The 17,385-nt window shown below is 57.7% G+C and overlaps 1 protein-coding gene across 5 annotated transcripts in view; it reads left to right on the top strand.

The window, feature by feature from the left end:
* LOC133238799 (protein sidekick-1) overlaps positions 1–17,140 on the top strand; it is a 733,626-nt gene extending 716,486 nt beyond the window's left edge. For 2 of the 5 annotated variants that reach the window (XM_061402289.1, XM_061402294.1), the window contains 5 exons: positions 409–573; positions 3,310–3,447; positions 6,191–6,311; positions 6,632–6,761; positions 16,105–17,140. In XM_061402289.1, coding sequence (XP_061258273.1) covers positions 409–573; positions 3,310–3,447; positions 6,191–6,311; positions 6,632–6,761; positions 16,105–16,350 — 800 coding nt within the window. In that variant the 3' untranslated portion in view covers positions 16,351–17,140. Of the gene's footprint in view, positions 1–408; positions 574–2,351; positions 2,594–3,309; positions 3,448–6,190; positions 6,312–6,631; positions 6,762–13,671; positions 15,534–16,104 lie in introns of those variants that run through there. The other 3 variants (XM_061402290.1, XM_061402292.1, XM_061402293.1) reach the window with 3 other exon arrangements.
* The last annotated feature ends 245 nt before the right edge of the window (positions 17,141–17,385 follow it).

Here is a 17,385-nt window from a genome sequence, read left to right as displayed (position 1 = left end):
TGACCCGCCTGCTGGACTGTCATTTCCAGTGATAAGGCAGTGGGGCTGAGAACTCAGTGGAGGCTGGTGTGCGTGGGGGCCTCTGGGCCCTTGGGGGCAGGGGCGCGTGTCCTCAGTGAGTCGGGATAGAGGGAACTTGGGGCTTAGGGACACGCGGTGGGCAGGGACAGCAGGACGTCCCAGAAAGAGCCAGCGCCCTACACCAAGAGGAGACGGTAGAGCCAGAGGCCAGGAGGACGTAGGAAAGATGCTTCCGCCCATCTGGCAGCCTCGGCGGCGTCCGTTCAGGAGAGCGAGGCCCCAGCCTGGGGAGGGAGCAGGGGGCTGAGGGCAAGGCGGGCAGCGTCCACCCGCCGGGCCTCCATGTGGGAGACGGGCACCCTGAACTCCGTCCTTGCTGCCCCGCAGACGAAGGCCTGTGGGACATGTTTGCCAAGGACATTCCGCAGGGCGCCACGGCCTACACCGTCAGCCTGGACCAGCTCAGGCAAGGAGTGACCTACGAGTTCCGGGTGGTGGCCGTGAACCAGGCGGGCTACGGGGAGCCCAGCAGCCCCTCCGCTGCCGTGTCAGGTAGGAGCCCCGCCTTGGGACCCTGGGGGGTGGGCGGGCGGCATGGGCCCAGAGCACAGCCATCCCTGGAGGAGATGTCCTGGCCTCACTGAGCTCCTCTCGCCCTCTGTCAGAGCTAGGGCCTCAGCTTGAGCTGGGCAGGGTCCCCCCAGGGGAGAAGACGTCCCCTGCAAAGTGCAGCCCGAGACCCTCTGTTAGCAGATGCGTCCTTACTGTTGAGCCGAAAGTTGAAAAGCAAGATTGCACCAACCTGCCTGTCCCCAGCCGCCATCGGGGACAGCGCAAGCCCTGGACACGTGGTTGTGTCAGCCCAGGCGTCCTTGAGGGATGCCGGCCGAGGGGCCCGGTGCCCCCGGTGCCTGAGATTGGAGGCCAAGGGCTGCCGGCTCCAGTGTCAGCCCCGGCTCAGCCATGGGGGTAGCACAGACGTGGAGGGGGCGGCCAGGCTCCTTTACCTGGAGCTCAAGTGTCGGTGCCGACAGACCCCGTCCTCACCAGTGACGTGACAAGGGGTGTGACCGCCGGGAGGAAGTGACGGCCCTGGGCCTGGGTCTTGAAGGGTGCAGGGGGATGGCTGCAGGGAAGGGAGAGCCTGCATGAGGCAGGGGGAGCAGTGGGGGGACCAGCTGTGGGGCAGGCTGGTTACGCGGCCTGGACCGGCTCCTGGGGCCCCGGGCGCAGGTGAGGAGCGGGCCTCCACCCCAGCTGCACCTTAGGGGCCACCCTCGGGAACAGTTAGAAAACAGTCGTTCAGGGCCCCACCCCGGACAGCAGTTGCGTCACGGGGGTCACGGGTCTGGGCCTGATGATTTTCTAGCTCCAAGGTGGTCCTTCCACGCCGCCGAGATTGCAAGCCAGGCTCTAGATGTGGGGGTGGCTGCAGGCTGACCACCTGGAGCCGACTTGAGAAGGGAGCTGGCTGCAGAGACGTTTGGAGGTCGCAAGCCGATTCTGGGCCAGAAACCACGAGCCTTCCTTCCAATCAAGACAAATATGTTCCCCATCCCCGTAGTCACATCTGTTTAAGCTGCTGACTGCGCTTGTTTAAATTGGAAACATCCTTCATCCTTTCCTTGAGTGGGCCTGGAGGGAGGGGAGCATCTGTGGGCACCCAGGCCCCGTGCCTCCTGGTCTGGGAGCACCGTGGATTCCAGGGGCGCTTGGTGAGAGGGACAGCCTGGGCACCACTCGCTTGTTTAATGAAAAATAAGCAGGAAGACCAAATCTACCTTTTCTACTTCGTCTTTATGAAGAAACTTGTAAACACACCCCAAAGTAGAGAGAATGGAATAAGGAAGCCCATCACTCCATCCAGCAATTCAGGGTTTGCCTCCCTTGACCACATATAAAAAATTACAAAAAGCAGTTCCAAATGCACAGGGCTTGCAATCGCGCACACGCAGAGGGGGCACCAGAGGCTGGTTCCTATGTAAGAACACGGCTCCTGGTCCTCGGGGCTGTGGACACCGTGGTTCACACATCCCTCTGAAATCCAGCTCATGTGTGTCGGATCTAAAGCGCTTCCGCCTGCCAAGGCTCCCTCCCTGGACTGTCACAGTAGCCAGAGAGGACTTCCGCTTGTTCGCAGGGCGCACACGCTTCACGTCCGTCCGCTGAGACCCTTCCAGTGGGTTTCTGCTTCTGGGCGGCAGACCTTGGGGCTTCCGTCCTGTCCCACACATCCAGTGCCCCCAACAGGGAAGCAGGTGGAAGGCACGAGGGGACCCCAGGGCCATCCGGCACCTGGCAAAGAGCAACTCCCATCTCTCTCTCCTTAGTAAACAGAATAAAACATGAGGAAGAAGACAATCCTCCTTCAAAGTAACTCTCAGTTTTGCTGGGGGCACAAAATGCACAGAACGCAGCCCCAGCTTCCGTGGGCGGGGAGCCCTGGTGCGGCGGCGGAGGCCGACAGGTAGCAGACAGGCCCCCCAGCCGCAGCGTGAGCCCCAGCTTCCGTGGGCGGGGAGCCCTGGTGCGGCGGCGGAGGCCGACAGGTAGCAGACAGGCCCCCCAGCCGCAGCGTGAGCCCCAGCTTCCGTGGTGGGGAGCCCTGGTGCAGCGGCGGAGGCCGACAGGTAGCAGACAGGCCCCCCAGCCGCAGCGTGAGCCCCAGCTTCCGTGGGCGGGGAGCCCTGGTGCGGCAGAGGAGGCCGACAGGTAGCAGACAGGCCCCCCAGCCGCAGCGTGTGAGCAGAGGTTCCTGGGAGGGTGTGGGCGCGTCCAGCTCTCGGCCCAGAGGGGTTGGTCATGGGGCTCCCAGGCTTAGACTGAGGGCAGCCAGGCTCGTGGGCGCAGCACTTGCAGGAGGGGCCAACTTTCCACCCGAGAACTCCCTGCGATGTCAAGGATTCAGCGGGGGTTCTGCTGGCAGGCGGAGGTGGTGAGACCAGGTGGTGGCAGCGGGAACAGGGGCAGCCAGGGGGTTTGCAGGTGTCTCAGGAGAAAGCCCCCATACTGGGAGAGACGAGCAAGCCCGGGCACTTCTGTCCCTCCCTCCCTGTAACCCAGACTACAGATAAAACTGGGAGAATGTAAGTTTGCTGGCCAAGGCCTGGGGTGGGGGCAGCGGGGGCAAGGGGACCCCAGGCCCGAGAGACAGTGGACCCAGAGCTTCTTCTCCGGGAAACCAGTGGATCTACCCAGGACAACCCAGACCAGGCAGGGGTCCCCCCACCCCAGTCACGGCGGGGACAGATTTTCTGTCCATGTAACCGTGCGCCTGTCGCCCTGCAGCTCAGGTGGAGACGCCCTTCTACGAGCAGTGGTGGTTCCTCCTGGTGATGGCGCTCTCCAGTCTGCTGGTCATCCTGCTGGTGGTGTTCTCGCTGCTGCTGCACGGCCAGAGCAAGAAGTACCGCAACTGCGGCACAGGTGGGGACGCCCCCGCCTCCCCCGGGGACCTGGGGCCGAGACGTCGGGCTTGTCCCTCCTGGGTCTGGGGTGCCCACACCACGCTGCATTTCAGTCCCTAAGACAGGCACACGTCCCTCTGGAGGCAGGAAACCGGGGCTCTGGGCACCGGCGTCTGGCCGGCTCTGCCCTCACACAGGCCACGTGTCCCTTATCCTTCGTCCCCTGATCCTTCGGCCCCTGAGAGTCTGTTCCCATTTCTGCAGCTGCTCAAATGCAGGAGTGGTTTTTAGTATGATTAAAATGTGGAAAGTGGAAGAAGGAAATGGCAACCCACTCCAGTATTCTTGCCGGGAAAATCCCATGGTCCGAGGAGCCTGGTGGGCTACAGTCCATGGGGTCACAAAGAGTCGGACACGACTGAGCGACGGAGCACTCACTGATTGCTGTTTTTATATCCTATCTCTTTCCACCCAGAGATTTAAAGGTGTGCTAACTTTAACTGGTAAATTTAAACACATGGATGCAATATGTAAATACCGCTAGGACCTTCAAAAAAAAAAGTGGAAAGTGTTCAAGAGATGAGAAATGGCCCCTTCAGTATCACAAGAACAGCCATCGGGGTGCGGCTCAGTTGCCTCGGTGCCACTCAGGATGGTTAGTCGGGTCTGTGGTCCAGCCCTTCTCACGATGGGGCGAGTGCTGCCTGGGCCCGCACCCCGGCTCTGAGCCTTCTGCAGCCTGGGCCCCGTTTTCCCAGCACGGCTAGGCCTGGCGTGGAGCAAGTGCTCAGTGAGTGTCCACAGCCGAGAGAGTCCCCATCACTAGAAAAATGGACAAATGAACGTGGGCAGAGCCGGCCATGGAAGGGCACAGACAGCGTGACTTGCTTTACAGGAAGGTCAGGAGCAGCCTAATGAATGGATGTTTCTAGAAGGCAGGATGGTGGGTGTTCTTGGTGCAGAAGTATAAACAGGGAGGGAACCTTCCAGGGTGCTGGAAACGGTCCTCTGTGAAAGGGGCCCTCAGATGCCCCGACCGCAGCCCCCAGCACTGTAGTCCCTGCACCAAGAGGGTTAATAAAACCAGGAGGCCCTAAAGTGCCTGCCATTTGCTTCTGTAACGTTGAGCCATTCATTCCTCCAAGAAAGGATTTATTTTTTTCTGTGTAAATTCACTTCTAACAAGTGTTCGTAAATCAGATTTGATTCCTGCGGGATTTACAGTGTATGAATGGCATGTCATTTTCCCGAGTTAATGCTATTACAGAATCCCAGAATCCCACGTCTGGTGCAGAGAAAGTCGCCCTGCCTTCCCTCCTCTCCCTCTCCATCTGGGAAGCAGACCGCAGAGTCCAATCTAACCTGCAGCTTCCAATCCTCAGCCTCACCCTGGAGCGTTCACTTAACCTCATCATTAATGCCCAGAAAAAAAGAAAAAAAAAAAAAAAAGTTGTCCACCAGAATGTCTCCCTGCCCGCCCAGGAGACACGCAGAGCCCAAACCACTGTGCTGCAGCCTCGTTCTACCCCTCCCAGACAACACGCTCTCTTGTACACGATCAGACTTCCTCTCTGAGTATAATATTCACCTGCTCGCCTCCCATCAACCCCAACCCCGACGCGCAGGCGACTTCCTCTTTCATCTGCTGCTGTCTGCGTGCTGCTGGCTTTCCCCGTTGCACACAAGCAGAACACGGAGGCGAGCGGAGGGCTGTGGGGTCCCCGGCAGACAGGATCCTTGGGATAGGAAATGCTGGTGAATTCAACAAAACATGCGTGAAGCCCCTGGTGTGTGCTCGGGCAGTGTCCCGGGGGCTGGGACCTCACCAAGAACAAGGTTGTGTGAGCATCCCTGGGTCTGTGCCTCCGAGAGCTCACAGCCTAGCAGGGGAGGCAGACAGGACCGCAGGAAGCCAGCCAGCCAGCTCTCAGGACAAAACGGAGAGGTGGTGACGGGCACCGCATGGAGAAACGACACAGGGAGGAGACCTCAGGGCTCCGGAACGTCCTCTCCGGTCTCACCACCCTTGAGCTGTGATCTGAAGGAGGGGGTGGGGGGAAGGGGCTCCCTGGGCAGGGGCAGGGGGAGATGGGAAGGGCAGGGGAGGCCAGCCTGGGCACGGGGACAGCGGTGAGGACCAACTCTCATGCCGAGCGAGGCAGGGGCCGCCGGGAGCTCTGCAGTCCCCCTGGTTACTTACGGCTTTGCTTGGCTAGCAGATTGTAGAATCTGCTTTGATATGTACTGATGGACTCATTTTTTAGTGATTTTTAGTTACAGACATTCACAGACATGTGTGACCATCACCACAGTTGGTTCTGGAGCATGTTCATCACTGCAGGAAAAAGACCCTGCACCCTTGAGCCCTCCCCCTTATATGTTTACCCTCCACTTACTTCCTTGTTCTGACTGGGCCTTTATTGTGAAATTTATTGAATATCCTCAATGGTGTAAAAGGTTCATGCACTCTGACTATTCTTTAATAAGACACTGATAAAAAAAACAACAACAACTTGATTTTGGCATCAAGGAAAAGAAACACCAAAATGCTAATATCGTTTTGCTCCACGGTTGACGTGTAGCCGTACACCCCAGCCTGACTCCGCCTGCCCTGGGCGCTGACTCGGGTCGCCAGGCCTGGGGCTTGTCCAGCAGGCGGTCCGGAGCACCCTGGGCAGCCTGCCCTGCTCCACGAGGCTCGGGGCTGGACCCCTGACGTCCATTTCCTGACGCGCATCTGCGCCGCCTCCGCCCATATGTAGGTAAGAGCATCTCCAACATGGAGGAGTCCGTGACCCTGGACAACGGAGGGTTTGCCGCCTTGGAGCTAAACAGCCGCCACCTCAACGTCAAGAACACCTTCTCCAAGAAGAATGGGACCAGGTAGGGATGCAGCACCCACCCCAGGGCCACGCCGGCCAGGCCCACGCCCACGAGTCCCCCGAATCCCAGGGCAGGAGGGCGGGTGCTAGCAATGGTTTAAGGACGTTTCTAGAGATAAAGAGGCAGGTCTCAGGTGTAGGGACCTGGTCTTGGGGAACCTCCGGCCCCTCCGGGCGTCACTGGAAGCTGTGGGCGGCCTGGGAACTGCTTGCGTGGCACCGAAACGGTGCCAGAGGCTGTGCATGGCTTTCCTCGACGCAGCCGCGATGAGGCCAGGGGGCGGGCCAGGAGGCGGGGCTGACTGGTGTGCCGTCCCCCAGGTCCCCGCCGCGGCCGAGCCCCGGCGGGCTGCACTACTCCGACGAAGACCTCTGCAACAAGTACAACGGCGCCGCGCTGACCGAGAGCGGGGCGCTCCAGGAGAAGCCGGGCGACGCCACGGAGTCCGAGGTGGGTGCCCGCGCCCTGCTGCGGGCTGCGGCCCCTCCCGTCGCCCCGGGGCCCTGCCCTGGTCTCAGCCGCGTCTCCACACACACACAGGCTCGGAGCAGGCAGAGCCGGGACAGAGGGCGCCCCTTCCCGGACGGGGAGGGTCCATGCTCGTCTCTGGTGCGCGAGGCCACCTCCCCGATCAGTCCCTGGTCCACAGTGGACTTTGGGTTCGCAAACCTCCTTGCTTAGCTCTGCGCTCAGAAAGAGACCTGGCCGACCTGAAGGTCACCAGGGAACGTGGTGGCCTCTGGACCCCCGAGGGGTAACGGGGGCCCGAACCCACCCTACTGGTAGAACCTGAACCCCCGCCCACGCCAGACAGGGGCTTCCCCTCCCGCCAGCCTCCTGTGCGCCAGCGCGGGCTTTGGTCACAGCACCGCTGGGTCAGTTACCGGGGTCACCGGAGCAGGGCGGGAGCCCCGGGACCAGGGAGACCCCGCCCCCGAGGGGTATCAGCCTCCAGCCGTGACCCCCAGGACCCCGCCCCACACATCTTGGTGCCTGGGTACTGACTGCGGGGCTGGGCCCGTCCTGGGCAAGGTCTCTGTGTTGGGAGGGGACATTCCCTGGAGGGAGCCGTGGGGGCACCGTGAGGAGCCCCACTTCCACGGGGAAGCCCCTTCCCCACGAGCCCATCTCACAGGAGCGAACCAGTGGACGCAGTTAGGGAGCTTGGCGCCCAGTCCTGACCGCGGGGTTTCAGAGACGCCGCGACAGGGACGAATTCACCAAGCTGTCTGCCAGACATGCAGGCCCACCCCACCGCTTGGCATTCACACTCTAAATCAATATTTAATCTAAAATAAGTCTCACCTTCATTTTGACCTGAGTTTAGGACTGATTGCACCCTCAGGCTCAATTAAACGGCTTCTTTCAAACTGTGGTTTGTGTAGGAGCCCACATGGGCCAGCCCCCAGGCAGGGGGCCCAGTGGCCGGGCCGCTCGGCCTCCATGCTCCGTGGACGCGGGCGCTGGCTGCCCGTCTGCGCCGCAGCCGTGGGCTCCTGGAAGCGGCAAGCCACCCTGCGGGCATGCAGGAGGAGCGCTGTGTCCGCGCGAGGGGCTGTCTGTGGAGGGAAAAGCGAGAACGCTGAGCCCAGCTTCCTGACGAGGAGGCCGCGGCCTTTTCCAGCCACTGGTCCCAAAGACGGCGCGTCGGGAAGGGGTGGGCTGCCGTCCAGCGCTCCCCGGGTCAGCGGTCAGAGGCGGCGCCCGCCCCCACCTTCCTGGGCTCGAAGAGCATCGTGGACGATGCTCACAGCGACCCTGTGCTGCCTCGCGGGCTTTCCAGCTCCACTTGGGCTAAGTGCTGAGTGCTTCCTCAGCCAGGCCTGGAGGCAGGCGGTTCTCGTCCGTGTCCCCAGGACACCCCTAAGGCCGAGGCCACCCAACACATGCACCCTCACCCTCATCTTGCAGGGCCCACTGGCCCCCGCCCTTCCCCTCTTCTCCCACCCAACACCCGGGCCACAGAGGCCATTCCCAGCATTGCCAGGACTGGGAATTCATGGATTCTGACTATTTGTTCATAAAAGCATGCTCAAAATGGGTTAAACGCAGGCCAGTCTGTCTGTCCTCTCACACACGGGGGCGTTTTGCGAGTCAGATCCAGCTGATTCGCATGGAGGATCATTAGATGCCTGTGGGCGCTAGGCCTATACGCATGTATGCATACACGTGTGCACTCATGCACACACAGACACGGGGAAGGAGGCAGCAAGAAGGGAAGAAGGGAGCGGGTGAGGGTAGGAGGCGAGAGGGATGGGAAATGCCCTCTAAATCCTGCAAGGAGGCCGTTCGGATCCTCACGTAACAGGTGGGAGAGCTGAGGCTTGCCGGGGTTTTGAGTGTCTTCCCCAGACACGCACTCCTGGGTGGACCTGGATGCAGACCCAGGCGGCGGGCTCCCTTCCGTCCCTCCCACCAGGCCAGCCGAGTTCTCCTAGCCCGGGACGCATGGCTGAGTGAGGGCGGGCCGTGGCATGCCCTGTGCCTGGAGGAAGAGGCTCCTTCCCGGATTCCCACAGATGCTTTGCGGGTCCTAACACTTTCTGGTTCTAGAAAGTTGATCAAAAGTGCGGACGCCGTCTCTACCAAGGCATGTCACCTTGAACCTGGGGTTCCAGGCCCCCCAAAGCCTGTGGTGGGCGGGCACCTCCTGTGAAGGCTCCGGGAGTCCAGGCTAAGAACTCACGTTCCTGGGCTCCCCATCTGCTCCTGAGTTCTCGGGTAGATGCAGTGAGGCCCGTCTTTCCCCCCCAGAATTCTGTGCTCTGTCGTCTTCCTGGGGCCCAGCTTTGAACCTTACAACCTGGGAGAGTTGTAGGCAGATTCATGGGGTCTTGGAAGTGCCAGCTCCGATGGGAGCCTTTCCTTTGAACTAGTCTGGTCTCTTAACCAGACTGAGACGTCATTCACACACTGCACAGTTCACGTCTTCACCGCATAGGCTATTTAGGTGTGTGTTTTTAGTTTCCTCACATTTATGAGCTTCCCAAATTTTCTGCTGTTAATGGTTTTTAATTTTATTCCGCTGTGGTCAAAGAACATACTTTGTATATCTCCAGCCCTCTTATATTTATTGAGTCTTGTCTTGCGGGCAGCATCTGGCCTGTGCTGTAAGAACCCCCTTGAAAAGGCCGTGTTGCTCTGCTGTTGCTGTGTGGAGAGTTCCGTGTGTGTCTGCCACGTCCAGTTGATTTATCGTGCCGTTCACGCCTTCCACACTCTCGATCTTTCCGCCATCTGTTAACGTACCGAGGTCTCCAACAGTTACTGTCAACATTCTCTACGTCTCTCTCCGTTTCCGGCAGCTTTAATCTCCTGTACCTGGGGGCTCTGTTTGCAGATGCGTGTCTGTCTGTAGCTGTGGTGTCTTCATGGTGGACAGACTCTTTTTCAGTATAGCATGTCCCTCTTGGTCTCCAGTCACAGTTTTCGTCTGTTTGGCCTGACATCAGCACAGTCGCTCCGGCTCTCTTTTGGTTCCTGTGCACACAGCATATCATTTCCATCACTTCACTCTCAACTTGTTTGAAGCCTTGGATCTGAAATGTGTCTCTTGTTGACAGCATACAGTTGGATCATGCCGTCTCATTCATCCTGCAGTGCCTCCTGCTCACCAGGTTGTTTGATCCATTCACAGTTAGTGTGGTTGCTGCTGACTCCAGAGTTAGGCCTGCCGCTTGCTGCTTGCCGTCCGTCAGCCTCGTCTCTCTGCTTCTGTGTTTTTCCTTCACTGTCATTTTGCTGCTGTTGTTAAGCGCCTACTTTCTAGTGTATATCCGGGGGATATTTTCATTCCCTTGTTTTGCTTTTACTATATTTTTTCAGTTGCTTTTTATAGTGATTGCCCTCGTATTAGTATGTGCTTTAGATTTATTCTAAATCTCAGTGACATATAGAAACTTTATTCTTGTATAGATCTATTCTCTCTTCCCCATTTGTGCTTATTATTATATGCATCCATATTCACGACAGACCCAAGGATGCATCTTTCTACCTGTACAGAATTCTGTACCTTTTAAAGAAGTTGAGAGGAGAAAGGTGAGCAAGTATTGGAGCTTATCACGTTAACCCTTCTGTTTGCGATTTTTGGTTCTCATTTCTCCCCACCTTTGTGTTCCACTATAATTGTTACATTTCTCTATATCATGGACCCAACAATATAATTATTACCTAATGCTTTAGGAAATTGCTTTTTAAATCAGATAAGAGAAGAAAGGAGACTAAGTCCTTACACTGCCTTTTATAATTCCCTATGTGATGATCTTGTTGCTGCTTTTGTGTGTGTGTGGATTTGATTTGCTCTCTGGTGTCACTGGCCTTCAATCTGACCATCTTCCATTAGTATTTCTTATAAGTCAGGTCTGCTAGCAATTAATTTTTCTGTTTTCATCTCAGAATGTCCTATTTCATCTTCATTTATGAAAACAGTTTTGCCAAATAAAAGATTCGTGACTGACAGTCTTCTTTCAACACCTGCCCATTGCCTCCTGTCCTCCATTTTTTCTGACCAGAAGTCAGCTGTTAGCGTAATTTGAATTCCCTTGGGCTGGATGAGTCATTTTTCTCCCTTCGATTTCAAGAGTTTCTTTTGCCTTTGTCTTTCAGAATTTTAGCTGTAACTGTGACGTGTCTGGGTGTGGCTCTTGTTCCGTTTATCTTGTGGTATATTGAGCTTGTTAAGTATGCAGTTGTTTTTTTTGTTTGCTTGATTTTTTTTCTACCAGATTTGGGAAGTTCTAAGTCATGTGACTCTCAACCGTCTTTCTGCTGCTTTCCCTCTCTTCTCACCCCGTGTTCTCGTTGCGCACAGGCTGCTGCGCTCAACTTTGTCACGCTTATCAGGTGTTCCGGTCTGTGTTTATTTTTTTTTTCATTCTTTTCTCTTTGTTTTTCAAGTTGCATGACCCACCCCAATATTCTTGCCTGAAAAATCCCATGGACAGAGGAGCCTGATGGGCTACAGTCCACAGGGTCACTTGGACTAGAGCCAGGCGTGACTGAGTGACTGACCATGGCGAGCAGCCTCTCAGTCTGTCTCTAAGTGCGCTGAGTCCTTCCTCTGTCAGCTCAGATCTACTGTTGAGGCCCCCCGGTGAATTTTGCATTTGGTTATGGTATTTTTCAACTCCGGAGCTTCTCATTCGGTCCTTTTAAGTCATTTCTATCTCTTTATTGATATTCTCCACTTGGTGTGATAGTGTCAGCATACTTTAATTCTTTAAACATGGTTTCCTTCAGTTCTTTGAACATATTATAATAGCTACTTTTAAATTCTTTGCCTGCCAATATCTGAGGCTCCCTGCTTTTTTTCCCCTGTGTATGTATCACACTTTGCTGTTTTTTGAAAACAAGAACATATTTTAAATAGTATCTTGTATTCACTTTGAATACCCATATTCAGCCCCCTCTGTCTGTTGTCATTGTTGTTGGCCTATTTGTTCAGTGACTCGTCTGGACTAGTTAGGGAAGCCACGTCCTCAGCAACGAGTCCGCTCTGACATCACCCCTCCGAGGTGTGGCCTTGGGCAGGCATGTGGTTTCCATGACAACCAGGGACGACTGAGATCTCCACTAGGCATCCCCTTGTCTCTTGTTCTGACCTCCCCACTAAGGTTTGGGAAGGCCCACACAGCTGGTATCACACCCAGCTGTTAACCTCCTCTCCCTGGCAGCTCTCTTATTTTCGACAAGGCTCCAGGGTATAAATTACTCCACAGTTGGATCCAATCACAGCCCAGGCAGCAGCAGGACGTTGTTAATCTCTGAATTCTTCTCTAAGCCCAAGAGGGCTCCCGTCAGCTGTCTCTTTGCCTGGTCCTCCCGTTAAACCTCTGGCGCATTTATTGCTCCACTTGCTGCTTTCAAGGACTTAGCTCTTCATTTCTCGCCCCTGAGGCCTCCACAGTTTCCAGCAATGCCCTGAGGCATGAAAAGTGAAAGTGTTAAGTCACTCAGTCATGTCCACGTTCAGCTCCTCTGTCCATGGGATTCTCCAGGCAAGAATACTGGAGTGGGTAGCCATGCCCTTCTCCAGGGGACCTTCCTGACCCAGGTGCTGAACCTGGGTCTCCTGCCCTGCAGGCAGATTCTTTACCATCCGAGCCAGCAGGGACACCTGCCCTGAGGCATGCCATGGTCCAAATAAAGCTACTCCCCTGAGGCAGAGCTGGGAGCTCTCTGTTCAGAAGAGCTGACTCTCCCGCCATGCGGACCTCTGTGTCACAGCACCAAAGCTGGGGTGGGGACAACGGCCCCCTTCTCCATGGTGACCAGTGAGGCACTGGGTGGGGATGGACGCCCCTGGGTTTCTGGCTGCGCCCCGGCCCCCCTGCATGGAGCTCCTTCCACCAGCCACGAGGGCGAGGCAGCCTGCCAACCTGGTGCACGTTGGCCAGCCTCCCAGCAGCCCCGATGAGGAGGGGAGCTCAGTTCTCTGACCACACCTCCAGGAATACCTCTGCATCGTGGAGCTGGGGACAAGCAGCTGGCTGGGAGATGCCCGCGGCTTCCTCCTCCAGGTCAAACCAAATTCCTGGAGTCTTAGGGGAGGGGCCCTGGCTTCTCGGCCACATGTGCCTCCCCCTCCCCAAGTGGAGCTTCCGTCACCCCAGCTGGGGGTGGGGGAGCAGGTCAGAGTTCAAGCAGCTCAGACTCTTGCTCTTCTTAGTGATTTTAGATTTTCTGCAATAAATCTTGCCCCATTTGCTATATGCCCTTGGCACCATTTCCAGGGACTCTAAATGATTGTTGATAATTTGATTTTCCCCCAGTTAAGTCACTGTTCTACTGTGGGGAAGACCTGCTGCTCCTTCTGGCCATTCTGGAAGTACTTTTTGTATTGGTAGTTGGTTGACGAGCCAGGTAGGGGGTCCCCTGCCCACCCTTACTGCCCACCCTCTCCTCCAGAGGCAAAAACCCTGTGAGCTCTCTGCCGGAAAAGCTCTTCTGCAAAGCTAATACTTCACTGAAAGAAAAAAAAAATTGTGATGCTGTCATTTTCTCCCTGGGGTGTTTTTTAACCGTTTTCAGCAATGTTACTCGAGTGACAATTCTGAGAACCGGCTCACAGGTGCAGGAGAACCTGGCTGATCAGAGTGGCTCTGAATTAGACCAGCAGCCTCGCAGGACACACGCTGTGGCTCTTGATGTTTCTCCACTTAGAAATAAGGGGCTTTCTCTCCATTTTATCGCCCAGCTGCTTACGAATTATATCAGGGCTACTGTTCAAATCACATCTTAAAAATTATTTTCAAAATCCACAGAAACAGGTTTCAAGGTCTCTCTGGCTTCAGCCAACTTAGACCAGCCCCCTCTCACTTAATTAATCCTCTAATAATATTGGAGTCTTTCATCTTGCCAGCACAGCACCAGAAGTCCTGGGATTATCTCTGTTAGCTGCTTGCCAGGCATCCACGCGCCTTTAGAAACTCATGGTCGGGTCTGCAGACTCATCCAATCACAGGCTGGCCTTCCTCGGTTTCCTGGGAAACGGACTCACATCGCTACTTCACATCACACAGGAAACTTGAAAAAAAAAGACCCCGCAGCGTTTCCTTTCTGTCAATAATTCTAACTCACTAAAATACATCCTCATTAAAAAATAATAATGTCATATCAACAATAAACAGAGCAGGCAGCAGGACAAGGAATGGCATTTTAATCCTGTGCTTTCTCGTGGAAGCAAAAGTGAGACCTGAACAGGAGCCCCGAGGCCTTCACCATGGCCCCATGTGTCCCAAGATGGGGCGGGCGCACTCGCCCTCTCCCTAGAGGAACAGCGAGAAGCTGAAGGAACAGCTCTGAGTCTCCCCTCTCCATTCTGTGCCATGGTTTTGTTGTGTCCCAGCGAAGGAAATGGCAACCCACTCCAGCGTTCTTGCCTGGAGAATCCCAGGGACCGGGGAGCCTGGTGGGCTGCCGTCTATGGGGTCGTACAGAGTTGGACACGACTGAAGCGACTTAGCAGTGGCTTTGGGGGCCACCTGGTGGGCCCACGGCCCCGTCCCCCAGGGAAGCACTCAGCTCTTCCGGGAGCGGCGGGAAAACTCCCAGGGCGGGTTCCCATTGGCTCACTGACCTTGAACCTCCATGAGCCACCCGCCTCCTCCACTGGCTGCTCTGGGACCCCGAGGTGAGGGGTCAGGTCCCTCGGCGATGCAGAGGGAAGGGCCCCAGGACATTGGACAGCAGACACCACACTCAATTAGGGCCTCTGTCCTTGGAAACCTCCCCACGGAGGTCGGCATGGATGTGGCATGTGTCCCACGGAGGACACCGTCTCCTCACCCTGACTGAGCTCACCATCAGACCCTCGGTCTGGGGGCCTGCGCCATAGTCTCGGGCAGTCTGCAGTGCCTGGGCCTTCCACACTCCCGGGCACTGCAGCATTCTCCACAGAACACAGAGCATCCCCTGGGGGCTGTGTAAACCTGATCTGGGAGGGGATGGAGTGTAGACCAGTCCTTGGAAGGAGATGGAGTAGAGCTGTCCTGGGAGGGGTTGGAGTGTAGACCTGTCCTTGGAAGGAGATGGAGTATAGACCTCTCCTGAGAGGGGATGGAGTATAGACTGGTCCTTGAGATGGGGCGTAGACCTGTTGCGGGAGGGGATGGAGTGTAGACCTGTCCTGGGAGGCAATGGAGTGTAGACCTGTCCTGGGGGGCAATGGAGTGTAGACCTGTCCTGGGAGGGGATGGAGTGTAGACCTGTTGTGGGAGGGGATGGAGTGTAGACCTGTCCTGGGAGGCGATGGAGTGTAGACCTGTCCTGAGAGAGATGGTGTGTAGACCTGTCCTTGTAGGGAATGGAGTGTAGAGCTATCCTGGGAGGGGATTGGGTGTAGACATGTCCTGAGAGAGGAGATGGTGTGTAGACCTGTCCTGGGAGGGGTTGGAGTGCAGACTCCTGAAGCCAGAGTACAGTGGATTCATGTCCTGGGACTCGCTCAGGCACAGGGACAGGCAGGGGAGCAGAGCCTCTGGGAGGAAAGAGCTGGCTCCCGCTGCCCAGCTTGACCCCCGTGGACACGCTGAGCTCTCCGTGGTCTTGTGGAGGTGGGCCCTGGGGTAGTCCACACCCAGGTGGTGGGGGGAGAGAAAAGGGAGACAAACAGGTGAGATGTGCCACCCGCCTTAGATGGCCACTCCTCTCCGCTCAGCCCTGCTGCCCACAGCCACCCCCACGCCCATGTCCCTCCCCCGCCCTGTGGCCCCCACCCCCCCGTGGCCCACACCCCCATGGCCCTCCCCGACCCTGTGTCCCTCCCCTACCCCGTGGCCCCCAGTCCCCACCCCCATGTGGCCCTCCCTCCCGTGTGGCCCCCTCACACCCCGTGTGTCCCTCCCCCACCCTGTGGCCCCACCCCTGTGTGTCCCTCCCCCACATCCGTGTGTCCCTCCCCCACCCTGTGGCCCCACCCCTGTGTGTCCCTCCCCCACATCCGTGTGGCCCTCCCCCACCCTGTGGCCCCACCCCCCGTGGCCCCCACCCCCGTGAGGCCCTCCTCCACCCCGTGGCCCCTAGCCCCCACCCTCCACCCCCGTGTGCCCCTCCCCCACCCTGTGGCCCCACCCCCTCGGCCCCAACCCCCCGTGTGGCCCTCCCCCTCCCCCGTGGCCCCCTCCCTCCTCGACACCCCCCATTCTCCGTGGCCGCTCCTCCCGCCAGGGCCGCCCCTTCAAGACCACCCGCATACCCTCCCACGCCAGCCCCCTTCCACGCGCTCCTTGAGCCCCAGGCCTCCCCTGTCCTGGCCGCCTGGCTGAGCCTGTTTCGTCCGTCCGCCCGCCCACAGGTCACCGACTCCGAGTCCGAGGACGCGCCACCCCAGCATTCGTTCGTCAACCACTACCTGAGCGACCCCACCTACTACAACTCATGGAAGCGGCGCGCGGGCGCGGCCCCGCACAGGTACGAGGCAGTGGCGGGAGCGGAGGCTGGGCCGGCCCCGCGCGCGGTGGTCACCACGCAGAGCGCCGTGTTCGCGCCCGCGGCCCGCGGCGCCCGGACTCCGCTCACCGGCTTCTCGTCCTTCGTGTGAGCTGAGCGGCCGCCGTGTCGAGACAATCACTTCCTGGAACTGGGCTCGAGCTGGGTTGAGAAGATCTGACGCTGATGGTTGATTTCACCCCCTGTGAACACGATTTCAATTAGGAACGTTTTTTTAACTGGCTTTTTGTAACATCGCTGCAGGAAGCAGGTTTCTTTGATTTTCTTTTCTTTTTACGAGAAGGTGTGTTTCGCCGGGTGCAAGGGCTCGGCACCCCGACCTGGGAAGGCCTGAGTCCTGGGGGCCTGGCTTCTCCATCGTGCGGCCCGGGAAGGCTGGGGGGAGGGGGCGGGGGCCCTCCAGGCCTCTCCTCTCTCTGCTCTACCTCCTGCCTGAGAACCAGCGCCCACCGGGGACTCCCGGCGCGAGGAGCAGGTGTCTGACCTGGGCCCGGGGCCTCCCGACCTTGAGTGTCCGTCTCTGAAATGTCCTCAGTCGGCAGCTTTAGGCGAGGAGCCGGCTTCACAGTTCCTGGCATCAGGGCAGCAGAGGCCAAGGCTCATTCCAGGGGTGAAATACTCGGGGCTTTCCCGCTTCGGTCCTTTCTTTCAACCCCCATCATCCAGGAGCGGGAAGCGTCCCATCTGGAAGCCACCTCCTGCCCCCGCCACCGGCCCCCCCCCAAGCTCCTCCCAAGTGCACAGCACAGGCCCGCCTGCCCCGCCCCGAGGAAACGAGACAGCGGCCGCAGAATCGCTGGTTGTGTAAGAGGTGTGCATTGTTAACCAGAGTATTTTTTAAATCTTTTTATCTTTTTTTAAAATATGCCACATGAAATGAATGCGTCTCAGCTGTCTGCAGTGCCTTTCTGTTCATTGTTTAGCTTTGTCCGCGGGAAAGACAGAGCCGCGGCGTCTCCAAGTAAAGCAGAACGGCTCTGAGAAAATGGGGTCCCCAGTCCCCCCCCCACCCCGCCCTGTGCCCCCCAGGCCCTCCCGTGCGGGTGGTCGTGCCCTTCCTTGGCGCAGCGCTGTGGTCCCGCCCCCGACCCCCGGCCAGCTCTTCGCCGTAACGGGTTTTCTGGAA

This window comes from Bos javanicus, chromosome 25, assembly GCF_032452875.1.
Source record: "Bos javanicus breed banteng chromosome 25, ARS-OSU_banteng_1.0, whole genome shotgun sequence".
NCBI classification, from domain to species: Eukaryota; Metazoa; Chordata; class Mammalia; order Artiodactyla; family Bovidae; genus Bos; species Bos javanicus.
The sequence above is the reverse complement of the archived record's forward strand: the minus strand, read 5'-3'. Positions and strand labels throughout refer to the sequence as shown.